At 26.3% G+C, this 23,920-nt stretch overlaps 1 protein-coding gene and 1 long non-coding RNA gene across 2 annotated transcripts; both read right to left on the reverse strand.

Annotated features, from left to right (window-relative positions):
* Positions 1-714: 714 nt before the first annotated feature.
* Positions 715-10,599, reverse strand: LOC136084722 (uncharacterized). The gene is made up of 3 exons (XR_010640810.1): positions 10,416-10,599; positions 991-1,119; positions 715-890 (listed from the first exon to the last, which is right to left on the reverse strand). It is a non-coding gene; the product is annotated as an uncharacterized LOC136084722 (long non-coding RNA).
* Positions 10,600-12,927: 2,328 nt separating this feature from the next.
* LOC100204898 (proteasome subunit beta type-4) lies at positions 12,928-22,790 on the reverse strand. Its single transcript, XM_065805399.1, has 9 exons — positions 22,615-22,790; positions 21,346-21,422; positions 18,322-18,451; positions 18,145-18,228; positions 15,887-15,949; positions 15,734-15,815; positions 15,445-15,561; positions 13,734-13,822; positions 12,928-13,085 (listed from the first exon to the last, which is right to left on the reverse strand). Exons 1-9 carry the CDS (start codon positions 22,737-22,739, stop codon positions 13,073-13,075), a joined length of 780 nt encoding a protein of 259 aa, XP_065661471.1. The 5' UTR covers positions 22,740-22,790; the 3' UTR covers positions 12,928-13,072.
* Between the last annotated feature and the right edge of the window lie 1,130 nt (positions 22,791-23,920).

A 23,920-nucleotide genomic window follows, 5' to 3' on the forward strand; every position in this document is an offset into this window, starting at 1 on the left:
TGCAATGATTTTGAATTTATATTAATGTTCTGATGGTTATAGATGAAAATTTATTTTAATTCTCTGATGGTTTTAGATAAAAAACCAATCATAACTTTTTATCAATGAAAAATGATAAAAAAAAGATTTTTCTTTTATACACTAAATACTATAAGGAAGCCCTACTCAAAAAATTTTATAGGATGTCCTATAAAAAAAATATTGGACATTCCTTTAAGAAATTGGAACAGGATTTTCTTTAGGATAAAGCAACTAAATACAACTTATGGGAAATTTTTAGGATAGGACTCCTATACAATCCTGTTCCAAAATCTTATATGAATCTTATCCTATAAGACGCCGTATAAAAGTCATATAGATATGGACGTACAGAAATCCTATTCAGCCCTTTCCAAAACCTTATAGGAAATTTATCCAATAAGACATCAATCAAATAATATCCTATAGTTTAATATTTACAGAAATTTTACCCAATTGAACATGATTCCTGTACATATAAAACTATAGGATATTAATATCCTATAGCTTTATATGTACAGGAATCCTATTCAATCCTGTTTGAAATCTTATCGGGTTGCCATTTGTAGTTGTCAAAAGTTATTTAATAGGAATGTCCTCTAGGGTATTGTCCTCTAGGCTACATTATCTGTGAGTTCTTAATTTGATTAAAACCAACGAACTGAATTCACAAAAAAAAAAATGAACAACAGAATATTGAAGTCAGCAAGCAGTTATTGTTATGTTATTAACATAATGTTCTCTATCAACAACAGTTTTCTTAAAAACATCAATGCTTGGTTTTGCAAGTTTTCTTTCATCATTGCACTTTGCTGTAATTGCTTTTCTAAACATAGCATAATTTTCCCTTGGAAACCGCTCAGCTAAGAAGTCTGAAAACAAAATATGAACAAACTAAAAGTTGTATACTATAAGCATTATACAAAACAAGGGGAAACAGTAGTGCCAAAAAAAATATTATAAAATCAATACCTAATATGTCCTAAACCTTCTTTGAGTCCAAAGCAGGCCTAGATATGCTATCTTCGAATTATATTGAACTCCTGTCAATGAATTCCTTGATAAAACTTTACCCCAATGGGTATTTTTTCCATATGTTTGCTAAATTAATAATTAATGATTAATGATATATATATATATATATATATATATATATATATATATATATATATATATATATATATTATATATATATATATATATATATATGGCCAATTCCATAGTTCAGTGACGCATCATGCGGAGAGATTTTTTTTAATAAAAATTTTTCTATAACTCAAAAATAAATTTTTATTACTCTAAATCAATCTTGAATTAAAATTTTATAATATAAACTAAACACAATTGTATTAACATAACACTGCTACATAGCAAAAATTAAAACATGAGTTCAGTGACGCAACGCGGAGAAAAGTGTTTTTTTATCAGCATACTTTTAAATGGAGTTTAAATTCTTGCTTGACTTATTAGATTTTTTTGTAATTTATTCATTTGGCAATAAGGTAGTCATAAAAAAAGCCACAAACAATAAAGTTTTCATATCGTTTTATTTTACAGAAAAAAAACTATCAGTTCAGTGACGCAACGTTCAGTGACGAAACAAAAAGACGAAATTAAAATCATTTTAAAAAGTTTTGTTATTTTGTAATAAATTTTAATTATACTCAGGTGAAAATATCATCGGAACAACGTTATCATTCTGAACATAAAAATAATGTGATTTTGATATACCTTTGATTTTTCTTGAATAACTTAAAATTGAACTGAATCCAAGTTCATTTTTTTGTTGTCTTGTATCGTTTTCTGACATGTGAATTACAGATATTTGCAAATCTTGTAATGCTAACGCAAAATGTGCTGCTGACCTGATTTCGTATTGACTAGTTTTAACTCTCAGGACTGCGATTCGCTTAACAGTAGCTCCTATTCCGTCAACCACTCCTTTCCCGTGCATCGCTGCAAAGAAATGCCAGAAGAATTTTTTATGAAAACGTTTTTCAAACACAACCATTGCAGCCATAATGCTTTTGTTTTTGAACTGAGAAGCGGCATTATCGCTGAACATGTGTACTTCTTTGACTTGATCAGGAATAAAGTGAAGGATTTTGTCAATGTACGGTATAACGGAAGACTTAGTATGATCAGTTGAATCTGAAACTATGGCAAATGTTTTTAACTCAATGTTCCAGACTGCTAGGGTCATGATAGAAACTTGATTTTGACCAAAATGAGCCGCTCGTGGCTCATTTTGATAGAAACACTTAGCGTTTTCAGCCCAGTCAACTTGGATTACCGCAATTTCAGAATTAACACTAATCGAAACCTCCTTCAGTTTATTAAAAATTGTTGACTGGTTTTTCTTTACAAATGCGTGTTTAACAAACTTATCACGCATCGCTGATTTGTATTGGATGAGTTCTGTTACAGTAGATTTTTTTGAAATTTTTTCAATTTTTGCATATGTTTTAGTTTCAGGCTTTCTCCACTCGTCCCAGGATACTTCGAAACCAAATGTATTAACAGTTTGCAAGTGTTTATCGAACTGTTTCATACCTTTGCATGCAACGCATTTGTCATTGGCGCAATCGTTTGTGAACGGTTCACAAACAAAGTTATTTATCATTTCAAATCCAACTTTGATTGAAGGCGCTTGAATTGATTTTGTTAATGCATTTAAGGCAAATCGCATATTTTCATGCAAACTACAAACACAAACATTATGCGGAAATTTTGTAAATGATTTTACATTGCGTGGACGAAGGTCGCAAAATTTGCTGAGTCCAATTTTTATGTGCAAATGCTTTTCCTTGAATAACTCGAAAGCATCTTTTAGCGTATAACATAAATGACGTATCTGAATAATGTTTGCTTTTCCGTCAGATAATTGAATTCGAGTGACATCTTTTTTGTTTGGTGATATTTGGGAAACTTAATCTTCATTATAAGAGTTTACAACTGCTAAAACATCGCTTTCAGAAAGACCATACAGCTTTGAACATGCTGGAGGTAGACCCAAATTATCTTTACAAGCAGAGCTATTTGAAAGAATAGAAAGAATTTCAGATTGTTTCTCCTTTGAAGTTGGTAGTGCTTTTAAAACTTTTTTCAATGCTTTTCCTCTTTGTTGAACGTTTTTAAAAGATGAGCTTGGTCTTTGATATTTTTTTTTTTTTTTTTTTTTTTTTTTCTTTCTCTGTTTTAATATAATATAAGATTTTACAACTTCGTAATATAAAATTTCAATAAATAAAATAAGTAAAACAGATAGGGGCTCAAAGAAGATGAGGATGACAGTACGTTATCGCAATCTTTTCATAGAGCCCCTATAACAAGATTTCAAAAAAATATCGTAATATGTTAATGCGTAATAAAATTTCAATAAAATATCGTAATAAAACGCGTAATTCGCTAATAAAATTGATAAGCAACCAACAAAAGTAGAAATAAAACAAAAACAGATTTATGAGAAATTATTCAAAGTATGATTAACCAAAAACATTTCTTATATTTTAAAAATTTCTTTTTTTGTTAAAAACTTGAAGGAACTTAACGAATTTACCGTGCCTTTGAATCCTTTTTGAAAAGTATTCCATACTTTTGGACCTCGATATAGAATGCTGTACTCTGAATATTTGTTTATTATCCGAGGCAGTTTATATGTGTTGGACATATTCGCTCTAAGATTATAGCTATCATTTTTATTTATTTTAAACTTGTTATTAAAGCTTATAGGAGAGATATTGTGATTATAACGATACATGAAAATTAAATGCTGGTAGATATTAATTTCAAACACATTCATCATTTTCATATCTTTCATTAAGGGCTTAGCGTGTTCACGCCTATTTTTTGAGTAAATGATTCTGCAGGCATGTTTTTGTATACTATAAATTTTTTTAATCTTTGCCGCTTGAGTACTTGCCCATGAAATGTTTGCATAGCTGATGAAGCTATGAATTAGCCCAAAGTAGATTAATTTAAGACTATTTTTATTGACGTAGGAGCGAACTCGATACATCAAACCTATTATTTTGGTGATTTTTGACTGGATATATATTATATGTGGAAGCCAGGATAATTTTTCATCAACAATGATTCCTAAGAATTTTATATTGGATTGCTTATTTACTAGTTTATCATTTAGAGATAGGTTAGGCAACTTGAGAGGAAGATTTTCTTCTTGTGTTTTTTTGTGAAATAGTATATACTTTGTTTTCTCAGCGTTAAGTGAGAGTTTGTTTGCCTTAAACCAGTTGTTTACTTTACACAGTTCAATATTCATGTCTGCATATAATTTCTTGATATCATTGTTGGTGAGAAATAAGTTTGTGTCATCTGCAAACATGACCGAGTTCATTTTTAAAGATGCATTACAAAAGTCATTTATATATATTAGAAAAAGAAGTGGACCAAGAATCGATCCTTGCGGGACTCCACATATGACATTTAATACTCCAGATTGGACATTATTTACATATTGTTTTCTGTTTGTAAGATAGCTTTTAATCCAATAATAACTTTTATTTATTATTCCGTAGTGCCTTAATTTATCTAATAGAATGCAATGGTCCACTGTATCGAATGCTTTTGATAAATCAAGAAACACTCCTAAAGTAAATTTATTATTTTCAAAACCATTAGTTATTTGATTTACTATTTCAATGATTGCATGCTCTGTAGAGAGATTTTTTTGAAAGCCAAACTGATTTGGGTAAAAAAAATTGTTTTTAATGAAGTAATCATAGATTCTATTATAAACTACACGTTCGAAGAGTTTTGAAAATACAGAAAGTATTGATATAGGCCTGTAGTTTGTAATGTCAGAATGATCATTACATTTGTATAATGGAATTACTTTTGCCAATTTAAGTACATCCGGAAATATCCCAGAATTTAATGAGAGCTTAAGTATATGAAACAGGGGTCTATTAAGACTGTGTTTGTTTGCAATAACTATATCACTAGATATCTCATCAAATCCTGGAGCCTTTTTTTTTTTTAAGGAGGCAAAGGCTGCCTCTAATTCTTCATAGCCTAATTCATAATCAAGCATGGTAACGTTATTCGTGTTTTTAAGATAGGTTTTAAAGGATACAGATGTTGGTACAATTTTATTTACAAGATTTGGACCAATATTTGTAAAATATTTATTGAATTCTTCTGAAATTAGTTTTTGACAAAATATATCGTTATTTTCAATAACAATTCGTTTAGGAAGAGAAGGTGAATTTAGTTTTTCTCTTCCCATTAAGAGATTAATGATGGACCATGTTTTTTTGCTATCAAATTTGCATTTGTTAATTTGATTACTGTAATATTTTTTTTTTGCATTTTTAATGAGATCTTGGTAAAAAAATTTATAATTTTTGTAATTTTTTTCATTATCATTGTTTCTATTTTTCAAAAATTTATTGTAAAGTTTTTGCTTTTTTTTTGAGCACTTTAATAACGATTTATCCATCCACGGATTAGCAATTGCTTTTGACTTAATTGTTATTATCTCTTTTGGACAGGTTTCATTAAAGTACTCCAAAAATGTACTTAAAAAGGCATTGTAAGCTTCATTAGTATCTTTACATTTATATACGTTGTTCCATGTTTCTTGTTTTAGTCTACTTGTTAATTTATTAGTGTTACTCAATTTTAAATTTCGTTTTTTTAAATGTATAATTTTTGAATGACAATCAGACATAGATTTAAAGTTTTTTATTTTTATGAATATCGGGAAATGATCGCTAATATCTGTCAAAAATATACCGGTTTCAAATGTCGTTTCTAAATAATTATTGATAAAAATATTGTCTATTGCTGTTGCAGAGGTTTTTGTTACTCGCGTTGGTTTATTAATAGTTGACAAGACATTAAATTTAAAAAGCATATCAAAAAAAGATTTTATTTTTGGAAATTTTGTGTTAGAAAGAGCATCAAGATTTATGTCACCAGTTATATATAATGTCTTATTTTCTTTATTTATTTTCATAATCGTATTTTTGATAAAAGTTTCGAAATTTTTTATTTTTCCACTCGGTGGACGATAAACACATCCAACTAAAATGTTTCGGTATTTTTTATTAATAATTTCAATGAAAAGGCTTTCATAATTATCATTTGAAAAGCATAGTATATTTTTTATCTTGAAAGCATATTTTTCTAAGACATAAATTCCTAATCCTCCTCCTTTTTTCCCATTTCCTCTTGATTGACTTATTAGATTATAAAATGGTAATATATAATTAGAATTTAATTCAAGAGAACTTTCTGTATCATGCCAAGTCTCTGAAATAGATATGATGTCGAACGTGTAGTTTAAAATATTTAAAAATTCTTTAAGTTTATCAAAATTTTGCTGCATGCTTCTAATGTTTATGTGTAATACAGAAAATGAGCTATCATCTGCTATTACTTTAAATTCAAAAGGATCAATATACGGTGTGTTAATTAAGTTCATTTGAGTTTCTTGAAAAATATTTATATTTTCTTCTGATAGGTTATTTATAAAGTTGTCCTCAAAAAAGTCTAAATTTAAATTGTGAAAATCTAATTTCTGTGGAAAAAGCGCTGCCATTTTTTAAAAATGTATAATTTAAAAATATTTAATATAATTAAAAACGAAAATACTCAAAACGCTTACTCGTTTACGCATGTCGGAATAACATCTGTGTTGCGGGTGTTTTCTCGAAATTCGTGAACAATCAGTTTGTTGTAAACAACTTTTGCAAAATAGCCATTTTGACGATGTATCTTCGCCTGATCAAAAAGTTCCTTTCGAATTTTTCGCGTGGTAAAACTAAAATCTTCGTTTAGAAAGATATTAGTTCCTTTTAATTTTCTTGCTCTTTCCAAAATTGTTTTTTTGTCCTCGTAATCCCGGAGCTTCAAGACAATTGTTCGCTCTCGTTTATCATTAGCTACTCCCACTCGATGAGCCCGATCAATTATAATTTCTTTTTCAATACCAAGATTATCTTTAAATAGTTGCTTTACCTTTTTTTTTGTGATTTCCCAATTCTTTTCTTCATTATTTTCAACGACCCCGTCAATTCTTAAATTGTTTCTTCTGTTACGGTCTTCAATATCAACGCTTTTTAATTTTAACTCAATATTGTCAGAAGATATTTTACCCTGCATTTTTCGTACATTTGATAAATCGTCGTGAACTTTATTAATTTTTTCCTCAACTGCTCTAGCTTTATCGTTAAATACATCGCCAACAAAATTTAATCCAGATTTCATTTCGTCGAGTTCTCGCCGAACTTCTTTAAAACTAGATTGAAAGTTATCAAACCTCTCATTTATGTTCGATAATGCTTCATGAAAAAAAGACAAAATTGTTTCTTTTTGAATATTTAGTAGCTCTCTCATCATAGCAATCGAAACTAACTCTTCTGATTTAGACATATCAACTTTTATTTAACGAATTAAAAAAAATTTCAAAAAATATTTAACTGTAAGAAAACGCGTCTGTTCACCACGATGTTCGCCACGCAAAAAAAAGATATTGATTTAAAAGTTTTCTTTTTAAAGCGCGACTTTTTAAAACTCTTAATTTTGCTTTACCAGCATAAGCTGCTTTTTTATTAGGATCGGTTTTCAATTTTTCTCGATATCTCTTAGATCTAACTCTAGACATTTCTTTCTTTTTATCAGCATTCCGAGAAACATAATTAGCTTGGTATTCTGCATAACGTTTTTTTTTTACTTATAATTTTGATTCCATTTCTTAAAAATTTACAACTTTATAAGAAAATGTTAACATAAATCCAAAAGTTTACAAATATTTACTAATAGCCCTTCTCAATACTAAAATGCAAAAATTTATTCGAATTTGAAAAATTTGAAAACCGACAACGAAATCTGAACTTTTGGATGATATTTTGACTTCCTTACCGCGCTATTTTATAAAACGCTAATTATCCCGTCGATGGGTTCAGTGACGCAACAGCTTTTAAACTATAACTACATGTTAATACAATGCTTTTTGACCAATTTTTTTTTCGTAATGATTAAAAGTTTACATTAAAATATATAATTTCTAAAAAAACCTCGCAATAAAGCATAATTTCATTGCGATAATTAAACTTTTTTAGCTTTTAGTTCAGTGACGCAACGTAATTTTTGCAGATGTGTATGTGACAAAAAAACACTTGAATTATTTTTAAAGAGTAAAAGTTTTTTTTACTCAAGACATATATGTAATCTCAAAGATTCTTTCTAAACAAAAATATGGATATGTTTTGTTTTAAATATTGCAATAACTCGCCCTCAAATTTTACTCACTTTTTCGAATAATAAAAAGAACAAACAGTTGCTAACATTCATCAAATTTATCTACTAGGTTCAAACATTTTCTACTCAAAATTTATTTCAACAATAGTTTTAAGGTGTTTAAACTATAATTAAAGAAATAAAACCTTTTGAAAAAAGATATTTTTAAACACGAAATTTATCTCTTCCATCGTGGAAATAGCCATATATATATATATATATATATATATATATATATATATATATATATATAAGGTAATGTTTCATTTTCAGAGTCATTTAATGAATCAAGACGAGAATATTTTATTATTTCAAACATTGAAACTGTTATTAAATAAATTTATATCTATATTTCAACTGAGTATTTAAGTCTTATACACTTTGCGAATGCAACATTATTTTAAAATGACTCGAAATTAATTTAACCATTATTAATTTTTAAAGTCATGATTATGCCATGCTTGTTGGAGCGCTTTTGGCTATTTTAAAAAATTTTAATTTATCATTGAACTAAACTACAACGCCATTATATTTAAATTTAACATTATCACTAAATAAATATCGGCTATTAACGTAATTAATCAAGAGTTTTGTTATTAAAACCTAATATATCAAATTCCATTAGGTTTTAATTGGCTGGACAAACATATGTTAAAATGCTAGTTGACTATAAATTTACAGTGAGAAAGTTGTACTTTACATTTAAAAAGCCTATAAAATCTAGCAAGACTTATTAATTACTTTCTTTAGGATATTGGTTTATTTTATAGAAGTCCTATAAATCTTGTAGGAATTATATGATTTATATAGAATAACACTATCAACAGTATAGCAGTTTTAATCTTCTTATTTGAATCTTATAGAACCTATAGGATTGCAATTGCATTCCTATAGGTATCATATTGATCCTATAGAAATCCTATAGAAGTTATATGATACATATATGAATCCTATAGAACCTATAAGTGTGCATTTGGAATCGAAAAGATGTAAAACACGAGAAAAAAAGGTAAAGTCCAATAAGCCGTAAGTCCAATATAAATCTTATAGAACTTATAGGATACATATATGAATCATATAGGACCTATATGATTGCAATAGGATTCCTATTGCAGCTCCATAAGTCTACACTTAAATACAGCTTATGGGAATATATATATATATATATATATATATATATATATATATATATATATATATATATATATATATATATATATATATATATATATATATATATATATATATATATATATATATATATATATATATATACTCTGTTACACTTTTAGGCTTAACGACAAAGAAGCAATATTTATATATATATATATATAAATATATATATATATATATAAATATATATATATATATATAATATATATATATATATATATATATATATATATATATATATATATATGTAAAAAGGCAAAAATATAATAAGGAAAATTATATATGTATATATATATATATATATATATATATATATATATATATATGTACATACATATATATATATATATATATATATATATATATATATATATATATATATATATATATATATATATATATATATATATATATATATATATATATATATATATATATATATAAATAAATAATTTCCCTTATTGAATTTAATGAATTAATTAGTTTTAAAACCAATTTTACATCAACAAAATTGAGCTAAAGTCATGGTTGTGAATAACCTGATGAAATTATAGATAAAACATTTCATAATGCAAAACTACAAGGACCAGCACCACAAAAGAAGTCCTGAAAAAATATTTCCTTTAGTGACAACATTCTATAGCAATCTCAATTGTCAACCTTTAATTTCAGAAGCTAACCTTTTACTCATAGTATCTCATAATGAAAGAGCCAAAAATATTTTTTCTAATATTCGTTCAGTAATAACTTTTAAACGACCTCCTAACTTACTAAGAAGACTTACGTTTTCAAAAGTTGAAGCAACTAATAAAAAGATTGGCGTATTTAAATGCAAACACATTCGATGTAAAATATGCAAACTCTATCTTCAAAAACTAGATAAGTTTGAAACATCTAATGGTACTATTTGGAAAATAAAAAGTCACATCACATGCAACAGCAAAAATGTAACTTATTACCTTACATGTTTGTCATACAAAAAACAAGCCACATATACTGGTAAAGCAAACAATTTAAGATTATGAATAAACGGACATATTTCTAGTTGCAAAACTGGCCCATCAACTGATAGATTTGACAACCATATTTTTACCTGTCAACGTTCCCACCAAAGTGTAGTTGTACCTTTTTTCCAACTTTTTGTTTTCCTTTAACTTAACAATGAAAGTTTTTTGTTGTCATATAAAAAACATCTGCACAAACATGATACTTTTAATTGATACTTCCTGTGTATTATTAGAACTTCATCCATCACAATAGTTACTCATAGCAACAATATGCAGTTTAAATTATTTTTGTTTTTAATACAAAAATCTTGCAACAATACCAAAAAGCATTACTGATGATTTTTTGAAAGGCTTCTAGTGCTTAAAGTTTAATCAATTATATAAAAATACTTGTAAAGTAATGTAAAGATAAAGACAGCGATTTGGATACGAACTAAACTAGCTTAATAAGCTAAAGACCCACTGGCTATTGTAGCTAGCGTCATATCGTAATAAAATCGCTGTCTAAAAAATTTTTGTATGTAGCAATCAACCAGCTATAGATATGTATATATTTTGTAGCGAGCTACAAAGCTACGATATGTAGCTAGCGACACATTGCAACAAAATTGCAATGTTTAAAGTTCAATTATTCTCAAAATTGTGATAGGCTCAACACTGAAAATCGAATTTTTAAAGATGTTAAAGACATTAGGAAAAAATTAAACAAGAAAAAAAAATCACTTGAAAATCGCTATAGTCGCTAGCTCATTTCCCACCGGGAGATCATGCTTTTATAAAAAGCTTTGGAATATGTTTACTACATTCTAGTGAAGTTAAAAAGCGGCGAAATTTTTTCATCAGATTTGCAATTTTACAATTTGCTCCAATGCTTGCAGCTGTTGTATTAAAAATAAATGAAATATCCATGCTTTTAACTGCTATTTCTTAACTAGATTCATTACTGAGCATTTAATTTTATCAAATAGATCAGCAATTTTAGGGACAGCAAACAATTTAGATGACAATTTTTAGACAATTTTAGACAATTTTTATACAATTTAGAAGACAAATTTTAGAGACAGCAAGCAATTTAGGTTTACGCAGTAAGTCCACTTTTCTTTATTTTTAGTAGCTTGCTTAAACATTATTTTTATTTCAACGAATTTTTAAAAATTTATCATTGTTTTAAATTTCTATCGATTCTTAATCATTTTTTAAGATCAAAATTTATCGATCATCATTTTTATTAATATCTGAAAAAAATTCAGCTTATTTGTTAATCTTATACGACATCATTAATGTTTTAGTAGAATTCAGAGTTTTATTACCTTATATTTTTAATTTTACCCATGTGCAAAATTAATTTACATTGAATATATTATTAACGTGAGCTTATAATAGTGATCTTTACCATCTACATCAGGAGTTTAAAAACAAATATTTATAGAACTATTAATAATTATTAATTTAAAAAAAATCCAGAACACAAACTTGAAACATTTACATTTATACTTGTCAAATATACATGCTTTGCAAAAGATCGCGATGGAGCTTAAAAACAAAAACTTTTGGCCTCTTAAACCCTGAACGTAAGAGCAACGAGAACACAAAAAGTATTTTTTACTAACCTCATAAATTTAGTCATATAGAATTCAAATTTTGTTCATTAAACTAGTGTTCGCAAGTTATGACGGTGTGAAATATGCAACCTCTGCAAACTGATGGGAACTCAATACATATAAGGTCTTAATTAAACACAATGAGATTATTGTACAATATTAAAAAAAATCTGATTAAGGTATTCCAAAAAACCCATACAGTACCGCGAATGAGCATTTAACTAGAAAGCTCACCTTTCTTCCTTACCGACATCGCAAATATGGCAAGAGCATTAGAACTCTTGATTATAAAGTACACGTTCTAACCGCTGCTTCTCGAATTTGAAATTTTTCGATACAAATTTAGTTTATAACCGTAAAAACAATATTTTATATTTTTGCATTGTCCTGTTTCATAACCGTTTTTAGTTTTGTTAAAGTTTTTCAGTGAGGTTTGATGATTTTTTGACTTTTTTGACTTCTTAAGAACTTTAAGGAAACACGAAAACAAAAGCACGCCAAGTTTAAAGATAACCTATAAAACACACACACGTAGAGGGATAATTCTTTTAAAATTTTGAACTCCATTATACAAAAATCTTCTACACTATTGATAAAATAAAGCTAGAAAGAGCCAATGAGCGAGCAGTTTTATAAATGACTCTTTCTCCTCACAAAATCTTTGATAGCTCTCACAGCTTTCACTGTTTTGACGCTCCTTACATTAACTGCAGTAGCCACTGCAAGCTCAAAACATATCGAGGTTTTAATTTTTTTTAACTTTTTAATCTCTTTTTGGTATTTAATATATATGATACTTTCTCGAGGTACAAGGGTTTAGCGCATAGTCTAATGTATTTTCCAAATAAAAAAAATAAAAAAAGTTTAAAATTAATTATCTAATACAACTTAAATTAATTTCAAAACGTTCTGATCCATTTCTTTCTCAATACCATTCAATGTAAACCATCGGAACATAGGTCAATGACAACATAACATCCATTATCTCCCAAATATTCGTCAACAAAATCACTCGTATCCTCTAAAAAATAAAAATAAAGTAATTTTAATATAAAAAATTACTCAAAAAAAAAAAAATAATAAATAAAAAAAAAAAGGTTATTATTCACTAATTACTACTTTGTCTTATGGAAAGCATAGTTAGACATTTGATCATGTCTAATTATACCGGGCATGTGTAATTATATACATAGCAATTATATAGTTACAAACAAGTTACGAACAAAACAAAGAAAAAAAAAATTTAGAAATTTATCCAAAATGCCTGAAGTTATATTTACGCAATTAAATAAAAAATATGTTAACAAATAAAAGAATAAATTTGCGCAAATAAACTAAAGTAAAAATATAATATTAAAATTGTGTTGATTAAATTAAATAATTTATTGAGGGTTTATAATCGTTTTGGAAGATAATCCAATTTTTCAAAGAAAAAAAAAAGCAGCCTCGATGTCGAAAAAGGATAATACATGCTCAACATAATTTCAGATAAAACAAGTTGACGGCAAAAAATTAAATTTTATTTTTATTAATACTTTTATCTTTTCAGACAAAACGAGAAACATCAAATTTAACTATTTTAAAAAGTTTACCAATTTTGCAAATAATTTTAAACAAAGATTTATAACATATTATAAAATTCTTTAAAAAAAACATAAAAATAACTTACTTTACTAAATGTGCTATTTCCCAGTTTGTTTCAAAACTCATGTTTGATTCCATAGTAACACCTTCCTCTGTTATGATTGATATTTCAAACTAAATAATAATTAAATATTTTATAAAATAAAATATAAAACATATTACGAAATAATATTCAAAAAATATTCTTTAAATTAAAAATATACAGGTAGCATTGGTTAGACAACTTGCCTGCTTTGGTGTTATACTCGACATTGGCAAGGAAGGTGTGAACTTCCTAGGTAATTGCTTATGCAAGTGCTCTTATGATCTATGATAAGACCTTTAGATCCTCTCGGAGCACTTTAATTTACAATTTAAATAGTTTTCAACTCTAAGTAGGTAACTCTTTACTAAGTTTACTTTATTTGCAGTTTACTATTTTTGTTTTGCTCAAAGTTTTGTTATTTTTTAATAAACATAACTAATAGAGTTTAGCTCTTTTTAAAGAGGGCAAACAGTAGCATTTTGTTTTATAATAGGAGACAATAAGTATTTTTTAAATCTCCCTTAGATTTAAAAAACTTTTTTATTTAAGGAATTAATTTCTAGAATAATTTTTATCATTTATTTTTTCTCTTAAAGCAAGATTTTCATATATTTTATGGTTTATACAGACTTATAGCTTTTTATTAAGAAATTATTTGATTGATTTACAGTTAACCCACTGTTGTAAAGTTTTAATTTATTTTACGCTTTTTATTAAAGCAAAAAGTGAAATGATTACTACTTACTATACATTCTAGTTACTATAGTTACTATAGTTACTATAGTTACTATAGTGTTGTCAAAAAGCAGGAAGAGATCAAGAAACAAAAGTGAAATGTATCCAGAATACTGTAATAGTATAATAGTATCTAGTATACTGTAATAAACAGAAAGAAAACCATTTTTTCAAAACCATTCAGATGGCGCTCAGTCTTTTTCTGTTTAAAGGTGTCCATATTATATATTTACTTTATTATATTCATACATCATCCAAGTCATATTTTAAAAATCCAGAAAATTGTTTGGATAAAATATCCTTTTAATTTCGCTTTTAGCTGAGTTGTTTTTTATTTTTTCTTAAACCTTTCATGATTCTTGTGTGTGATGAGTGAAAAAGCTTAAAAAACAAGTATATCACAAAAATATACACCTAAACTTGCATGTATGGATAATGCTTTGGATATCCGGAAAAACTAAAAGTTGAACAAAATATCCAGAATTCCGGAAATATCTGCAAAAATAATCTCTTTATATTACAACATTTTTTATGCATAGTTTTAATTCTATACTTTGAATTGTTAAAGTTATTGCTTTTTTCTCTGACTTCATATTTTTTTATATTGCAATAATAATTACAATATAATAAAGTGAATATTTTCTCCGTAAGTACCTTAAATACAATGCATGTTTTATGTTTAAAAAAAATACTGAACAAAATATATTGTCCAACAGAAATAAAGTTAAACACCAACAATGTTAGAAAAATTCAGTTACACAAAAACATTTTAAAAGTAACATCAAGTGTCAAGCACACCAATACAACATTTAAAAAGGGGATGTCAAGTGTAAGTCATCCCAATACACCAACATTCAAAAAGTGACGCTATTCAAAAAGGGATGCCAAGTTTCAATGATACCAACAAAACAAAATTTAGCTTTAAATGATAAACATTTTTGTTTTAAAAATGATATTTAAAAATATTAAGATATACCCTATTATGGGATCTTGCATCTCTATAAAACAAAACTTTTAGACAATCTATGAGAAGTTTTACAGCCTCAGCTTTGGTCATATTAGGATTACTTTCAAGTGCTTTTGTCATCAGTGGCTAAATTAAAAAAAAAAAAAAATTGAAATATAGAAAAAGCAAAAAAATTACTTTAAAAAATCTGAAAAAAAAACAACAACTTGCAATACTTAAAAAAAAGGTATGAAAAAGTCATTACAACACAAGAATGCAAGTGTTCAACAAAATATTTACAATTTATAATTAAATTTACTCTAGCAATGTATGCACCATAACCAGTTGCTATTGTATTATCTTCATAAGCAACACCCAATTTATCTACATATCCTAAGAAACTAAAAACAGGTCAAGTTTAAATTTTCTCTAAATAAAATAAATAAATAATAATATAATACAAAAAGCTTACGATGAGCCATTGTGATATCCACCAACAACCAATGTGTTCCATAAAGGTTCAAACTTAGATCGCCTAAATATCATAAGATGAGAACTTAACAGAATAAATAATGATTACTTTAGTAATATTTACTTGTATAAAGTTTTTTAATTAAATAATATTACATAAGATAATATTTTAAATTGTAAAGAATATATAAATAAAAGTCCTTCATATAGATACTACCTTCCAAAACCTAAACCATCAGATATCTATATTAGTATGACATCATTAATTATATTTCATGAATGGCAAAGAAGGCAAATATACTAGTATATATCTATATATATATGCATGCAATATATATATATATATATATATATATATATATATATATATATATATATATATATATATAGTATAGAGAGAGGTTTCATTGAATCGAATAAGTGAAATATCATTTAAAAAATATAGCCTAAATAATAAATTAAATTCTGCACCAACATATAAACTAAAACTTTTTTTTAAACAAATACCCTACTTTCCAATTAGTAAATCCATGTTTACTAGTTAAAAATCAGGACTTAATGAATAGAAATATTTATGTCAAAAACATGATAACATTGTCTTGATATTTTTAATAGATTCATATAAAATTTCCCTTTTATTTCTATACTTTATTAACTACTTTTAGTGTGTACAATAATTGATGAAATAATCATAGTAAAACTTGTAAAAATGAAAAATTCTGTATCAAATTATGTTTAGATAAAACAAACCTGGATAAAGAAATTACATCTTTGAAGAAAGTTAAATAATTTAATGAAACTAATCATTTAGGAAGAAAAAATGACATAAAATAGGTATAAAAAATGACAAGGCCTTTTAATAAATTTTATAAAATATTACAATTTCTATTTATTTTATAAAAAGACAACAATCAAAGAGTTATAAATATCAAAAAAAAAAAAAAATCAAATTTTTGGTTGAGATGAAGTTCGATCAGCACATTAAAACAAAAAAAAAAAACCATTCACTTCAATTGACTACTTCCATCACTAGTACAGTGACTCATTATTTAAACTGTTGAAAAGGTTATTATTTTTTTTGATCTGTTGATAACTTACATATTTAAAAAATTTAAAACAATTACACAGCGGCCGATTAAGACTTTTTGGGGCCCGGAGCTATTTTAAAGCAGGAGGCCCAAAACTGCAGGGCTCCAGGCTGTAGCTCCCTAGTCCCCCACCAAATCCAGCAATTGGTCTGATTGTTCTAGCAGCTAATTTAAAAACTGTTACACAACCGCTTTAACTTCATGACTTATTGACACAGCATAAAAATTACTTTAGATATAGAAGAAACGATAAAACAACAGAAAATAAAAAGATAGCAACACACTAAAATTGTTCAAATGAAAAACTCTTATGAAAGATAAGAGTTTTTTATAACTTAAAAACTCATAAAATACCTGCAATATTTATTGCTCGTTGTTTAAAACATAAAATACCTGCAATATTTATTGCTCGTTGTTTAAAACATAAAATACCTGCAATATTTATTGCTCGTTGTTTAAAACATGGAAAAATAGAAATGAAAAAACACTCCAGTAAATGCTTGGTATATTTTATTAATGATACTTAATGAATTACTAAGATCTAACATTTATGAGATACAAGTTTTTAAACATATTCATAAAATTTCATGTTCAATAGTCATAAACATATTTTATGACTATTGTAACATGAAATTTTAATAAACTGTTCTCTTTTTGTTTCAATCCTATTTTTGATAAAGCTATTGGTTTATCATAAAAAGTTTTCTTATTATTTTAACATAATAAGTTATTCCCTTATTATTTAAACAATTTTATACCGGTCACAATGTGACTGTGTTTTTATTCTTACTAATGACATTATTTCAATTATTGTTAAAATTTTTATAATATATTAGATTTGATTCAATTTAAAAGAATTCCAAAAAATTTAAAAACCAAAACAAATTTCATGGTTTAAGTAACCATTTATGATAAAGTGAAATGTCTATTATATCAAAAATATCAAATTTTATGACAAACTATGCACATTCAGCATCTTGATTACAACAAACTTGCTTGTTTAAAATGTTAAAAAAAATTTTTTTAATTTTTGAAAAACAAACTAAAAAGTGAAAACTAGTTTGGCATATAAAATATTTAAGATGATAGAATCAAGATGGAGTGAGTTCAACGAGATTCTCATACAAAGTTCAACAAACTTTCAGCAATGGGTAATAAAAATAATGCTCACTTTTGATACATAAGCAGGCGTAGAAAGGAAAATATTGATTGAGGTGTGTAACCATGGCCATCATCTTCAATGTCATTTTGTATCCTGAAATTTAGTAAAAGGTTTTATTTTATACATATAAACAATTTCTTTTTTTAATACGTAAAATTTTTTTAATACAATAAAATAAAGATATACATCATTCGTTCAAGGTACTCTGATATTTGCTGATAGTCAGCAAAATCACCAGAGGCAGCCACAACTGTTTTTGGGTTCACCTCAGTCATACGTGAAAGTCTAGTATACTTTGCCAATGATCCATATGATCCTGTAAAAAATGATATATATAAATTATGATTACTATATATATATATATATATATATATATATATATATATATATATATATATATATATATATATATATATATATATAATATGTATATGAATAGTTCTATAGTTTGTTGCGTTTGGGAAGCACGGAAGGAAAAAAGTGATTCTTACGCCAACATATACGCCACTTTTAATTACTTTTGACTTTCAGCCAACATTTGCGTTGGACGAAAAGCAAAACCATCAATTTAATTACAAATTAATCGTTTTATAAAAAAACCACAAAAACGCAAATTTAATTGACCAGAATGTTTTTAAAAACATTCTGAATGTTTTTAACAATATAAACAATGTTTTTAATTTAATTTTTTTAATAAAATGTTTTTATTTTTATTTTTTTTTAATAAAATGTTTTCATTTTTATTTTTTTTACTGTAAATCATGCGCGGAGTGTTGCTACATCGACTACCTTATAGCCTGACTAGCAAAGGAGTGCTGCTACATCGACTGACAAATAGCCAAACTCGCAAGGGAGTGCTGCTACATCGACTGACAAATAGCCTGACTCGCAAGGGAGTGCTGCTACATCGACTGACAAATAGCCTGACTCGCAAGGGAGTGCTGCTACATCGACTGACAAATAGCTTGACCCGCAAGGGAGTGCTGCTACATCGACTGAGGGTTTGGTTGGGGCAGGCAGTCTATCATATATATATATATATATATATATATATATATATATATATATATATATATATATATATATATATATATATATATATACACAACCCGTAGATGTTGTCCGAAAGTTTTTTCCATATTTTGTTGACAAAAAGTAAATATTAAAAAACAAGACCGGAATTATTTTTTTTTATTAACTGATAGACTGCCTGCCCCAACCAAACCCTCAGTCGATGTAGCAACACTCCCTTGCGGGTCAGGCTAAAAGATAGTAGATGTAGCAGCAGTCCTTTGCGAGTCAGGCTATTTGTCAGTCGATGTAGCAGCACTCCCTTGCGAGTCAGGCTATTTGTCAGTCGATGTAGCAGCACTCCCTTGCGAGTCAGGCTATAAGATAGTCGATGTAGCAACACTCTGCGCATGATTTACAGTAAAAAATAAAATAAATAAAAACATTTTATTAAAAAAATTAAAAATAAAAACATTTTATTAAAAAAAATAAAAATAAAAACATTGTTTATATTGTTAAAAACATTCAGAATGTTTTTAAAACATTCAGAATGTTTTTAAAAACATTCTGGTCAATTAAATTTGCGTTTTTGTGGTTTTTTTAAAAAACGATTTATTTGTAATTAAATTAATGGTTTTTACTTTCGTCCAACACGCAAATGTTGGACGAAAGTCAAAAGTAATGTGTTGGCGTAAGAATCACTTTTTTCCTTCCGCTCTTCCCAAAGACAAAAAACTATAGATATATATATATATATATACATATATATATATATATATATATATATATATATATATATATATATATATATATGTATATATATATATATATATATATATATATATATATATATATATATATATATATATATATATATATATATATATATATATATATATATATATATATATATATATATATATATATATAGAACCCTTAGATGTTGTCCGAAAGTTTTTTCCATATTTTGTTGACAAAAAGTAAAAATTAAAATGCAAGACCGGAATTTTTTTTTTTTAATAACGATAGACTGCCTGCCCCAACCAAACCCTCAGTCGATGTAGCAGCAGTCCTTTGCGAGTCAGGCTATTTGTCAGTCGATGTAGCAGCACTCCCTTGCGAGTCAGGCTATTTGTCAGTCGATGTAGCAGCACTCCCTTGCGAGTGAGACTATAAGATAGTCGATGTAGCAACACTCCGCGCATGATTTACAGTAAAAAAAATAAAAATAAAAACATTTTAGTTAAAAAAATAAAAATAAAAACATTTTATTAAAAAAAAATAAAAATAAAAACATTGTTTATATTGTTAAAAACATTCAGAATGTTTTAAAAACATTCAGAATGTTTTAAAAACATTCAGAATGTTTTTAAAAACATTCTGGTCAATTAAATTTGCGTTTTTGTGGTTTTTTTATATAACAATTAATTTGTAATTAAATTAATGGTTTTGACTTTCGTCCAACACGAAAATGTTGGCTGAAAGTCAAAAGTAATTAAAAGTGACGTATGTGTTGGCGTAAGAATCACTTTTTTCCTTCCGCTCTTCCCAAAACCAACAAACCATAGATCTATATATATATATATATATATATATATATATATATATATATATATATATATATATATATATATATATATATATATATATATATATATATATATATATATATTTATGTATATGTATATATATATGTATATATGTATATATATATATAAAGAAAGCCTTATGAGGTTACTTTGAAAAGTAAATTACAAGATGTTAAATGAGTAAGAAAAGGGTGAAGCCTTGTTGAATAAGGTTTACGTTAATGTATGGCAAAAATATTCTAATCAATGGTCGTATTTTTTTGGAGAAAGCTCATTCATTTGCAATGGCATTCAATTATAAAAATTTTACAATATCAACTGGATGGCTGAGAGGCTGGTTGGAAAGGTAAATTATATTTTCCTTGAATTTTAACATGTATTTCAAGCCAAAATAATGTCATATAAACTATAAGACTTATAATCTATTGCTTTGATAAATCAAAAATTGTCTGTAAACAAAAAAATTAACAAATTCCTATCACAAACAGTTTTAGCTTTGCGTTATAAAGATACTAAACAATAGAAATAATATATATTACTATTCTATATTTATTAACTATCTTTAATTTTAAAAAAATACTATTTACATTTTTGTAGTTTTATGTTATACCTAGCATGTCTGCTGCAATTGCAACTCCTCCATCAAACCTGATGGCTAAAACTGATGTGCCCGTAACAATAGGTGACCTAAAAATATTAACAAACAACTATTAGAATAAAATAAAGTGAGAAAAATATACTACTTTTATACATTAGAGCTCCTTAAAAGTATTGATGGTACCTTTTGTTACTTGTGTTTTAAATATTCCTAAAGTATTAGTACTATATATGATTAAAAGTACAGAAGGTAAAAATACATATAACTTATTTTACATGATAGAAATTGTTAGTCTGAAAACACAATTTAAGAACAAGATATTTAAAAATTAAGGTCAATTAGTAGTAGCTAACTTAAAATATATATATATACATATATATATATATATATATATATATATATATATATATATATATATATATATATATATATATATATATATACATATATACATACATACATACATACATACATACATATATATATATATATATATATATATATATATATATATATATATATATATATATATATATATATATATATGAAATATAATTTTTTTCATATCTTTACAATAATTTTGAGGAATTTTTCATTCCTCATAATCATAGTAATTCTTTGCTTTTAATATTACATTCTCAGTAAAACAATTAAAATTTATACTTATTAGATATTATTAGTTATTAGATCATTTTAAAGAGCTTCTTTTATAATGATTTTATAAAAGTTAAAAAATGTTATTTGTTTAAAACTAGGAAAAAAGAATTTTGCTAAACAAGTGGGCACCTTGTTGTAAAAAATTGTTTTTTCCATATTTAAATAAAAAAATTGCATTATGGTAACCCACTCAAACCACAAAAGTGTGTAATCATGGTTGGGCAAACTAAATACACACACACACACACACACACACACACACACACACACACACACACACACACACACACACACACACACACACACACACACACACACACACACACACACAAACACACACACACACACACACACATACACACACACACACACACAAATACACAAACACTAGGTATCATTAGGTACTTTACCTCTGGAGGAAAAGTAAACAAGGAAAAACAGGATTTTTAGAATATTTGAGAAGAATGTAATAAGGCTTTTGCCATCAGCATACATATATAATATATGTATGCTGATGGCAAAAGCCTTATTACATTATAATATATTATATTATAAATGCTTTTTATCTAGACATAAATTTTTGTTTAATAAATATATAGAAATTATTATAAAAAATTTCAATACATTGTTTTTTTTCTAGCATCGTGTGAACTTGAAGATGTACACATAGGAGATGAAGCTGAATTATAAACGCTTCTAAATATGTCGACTTTTCCTGGTGCAGGAAGAAAGTTGTCAGCGTACGCCATTTTAGAACTTTTTCTAGCGCTGCTAATATATATATTTTCAAAAAATCTAAAATCCCGTTGATCTAAACATAGTCATAAAAGTTTATGACTTTGATCTAAACCGGCAAATAATTAAATTTTAATACATAAAAATCAAATCGTATCTATTAAATATCAATTTTTTTATTAATGATTTTTAGTTGTTTAGATGCTCCATAAAGTTTTGGTACATGAGAATTCGCAAAGGTTAACTCTAAAAAAAAATAACTTTGTAAAAGTATTGCATATTTAAATCGGGAAAGATTTAGTTTCTTTTTTTTGAAGCTTTAATCTAAAACAAAATCTACTTTCCTTTTACGTAAAAATTACCTCAATGAATACTCATTCTAGTTACAAAAACATTCAACAGGAAATATATTTATTTCAAATTTACAATAATTCTCGGCCTCTGGGTTCTTCTGAGCGTTTTATTTTGTAATTAAAATATAATCAAAATGTGATACACATTAAAGAGAACATGATTAAAAAAAATACCTAACGAAATTCAAATCAAAAGACCATTAAAAAAATCCACAGTCAAAGTAAAATTTTTACATTGATTTCAAAGATCAAAACATCGCACTGCGGAAAATAGTACTACAAAAACGTAATCATAAATGTTTTTAGTTTAAACTTCAATTTCACTACTGAAATTATATTTTAATTTTTTTTAATAGCTTAATAGTTAACCTTTACAATAATGTAAGAATTTCTGCTAATTTTATGTAAAAAGGTAATTTTTGAAGCCCTAATGTTTCATTTTTTTTTGTAAATGTTCAATTGAAACTTATTTGAATTCGTTTTTAAATCTGCATAACGTAATATTTGCTTCATCACTTTAAAAGTTACTTTTTATATAAAACTTTTTATGAATAAGTATAAATTACACATTTTTGAAAGCATCATGTTATGCAGATTTAAGAACGAATTCATATTTTTAATTATATGGTTTTGTTTACTAATATTTAATTGAACTATAAAATGAGCTAGAAAATAAAAAATCTTCACCGATATTTCTGGTAGCCACCCACGCTTCCTCACGCTTTATTTTTATATTTGATTTGTATCTTGAGGTGTCTATAAAATGATTTATTAAAAATCAGGTGCGAATACGTGCGGTTTCCAAAATTATAGATAAAAAAGTGATAAAATTCAGAAAACAG

This window comes from Hydra vulgaris, chromosome 09 (assembly GCF_038396675.1).
Source record: "Hydra vulgaris chromosome 09, alternate assembly HydraT2T_AEP".
NCBI lineage: Eukaryota > Metazoa > Cnidaria > Hydrozoa > Anthoathecata > Hydridae > Hydra > Hydra vulgaris.

Bases quoted from the DNA above. Each gene is read 5' to 3' on its own strand.
- LOC100204898 (XM_065805399.1), bottom strand. From the start codon at position 22,739: ATGGCGTACGCTGACAACTTTCTTCCTGCACCAGGAAAAGTCGACATA. The intron at 18,229-18,321 runs GTATATCTTTAT...ACTAAATTTCAG, and splicing joins GAGTACCTTGAACGAATGAT to GATACAAAATGACATTGAAG. The intron at 15,562-15,733 runs GTAAATTTAATT...TTTTTAATTTAG, and splicing joins ATGGTGCATACATTGCTAGA to CCACTGATGACAAAAGCACT.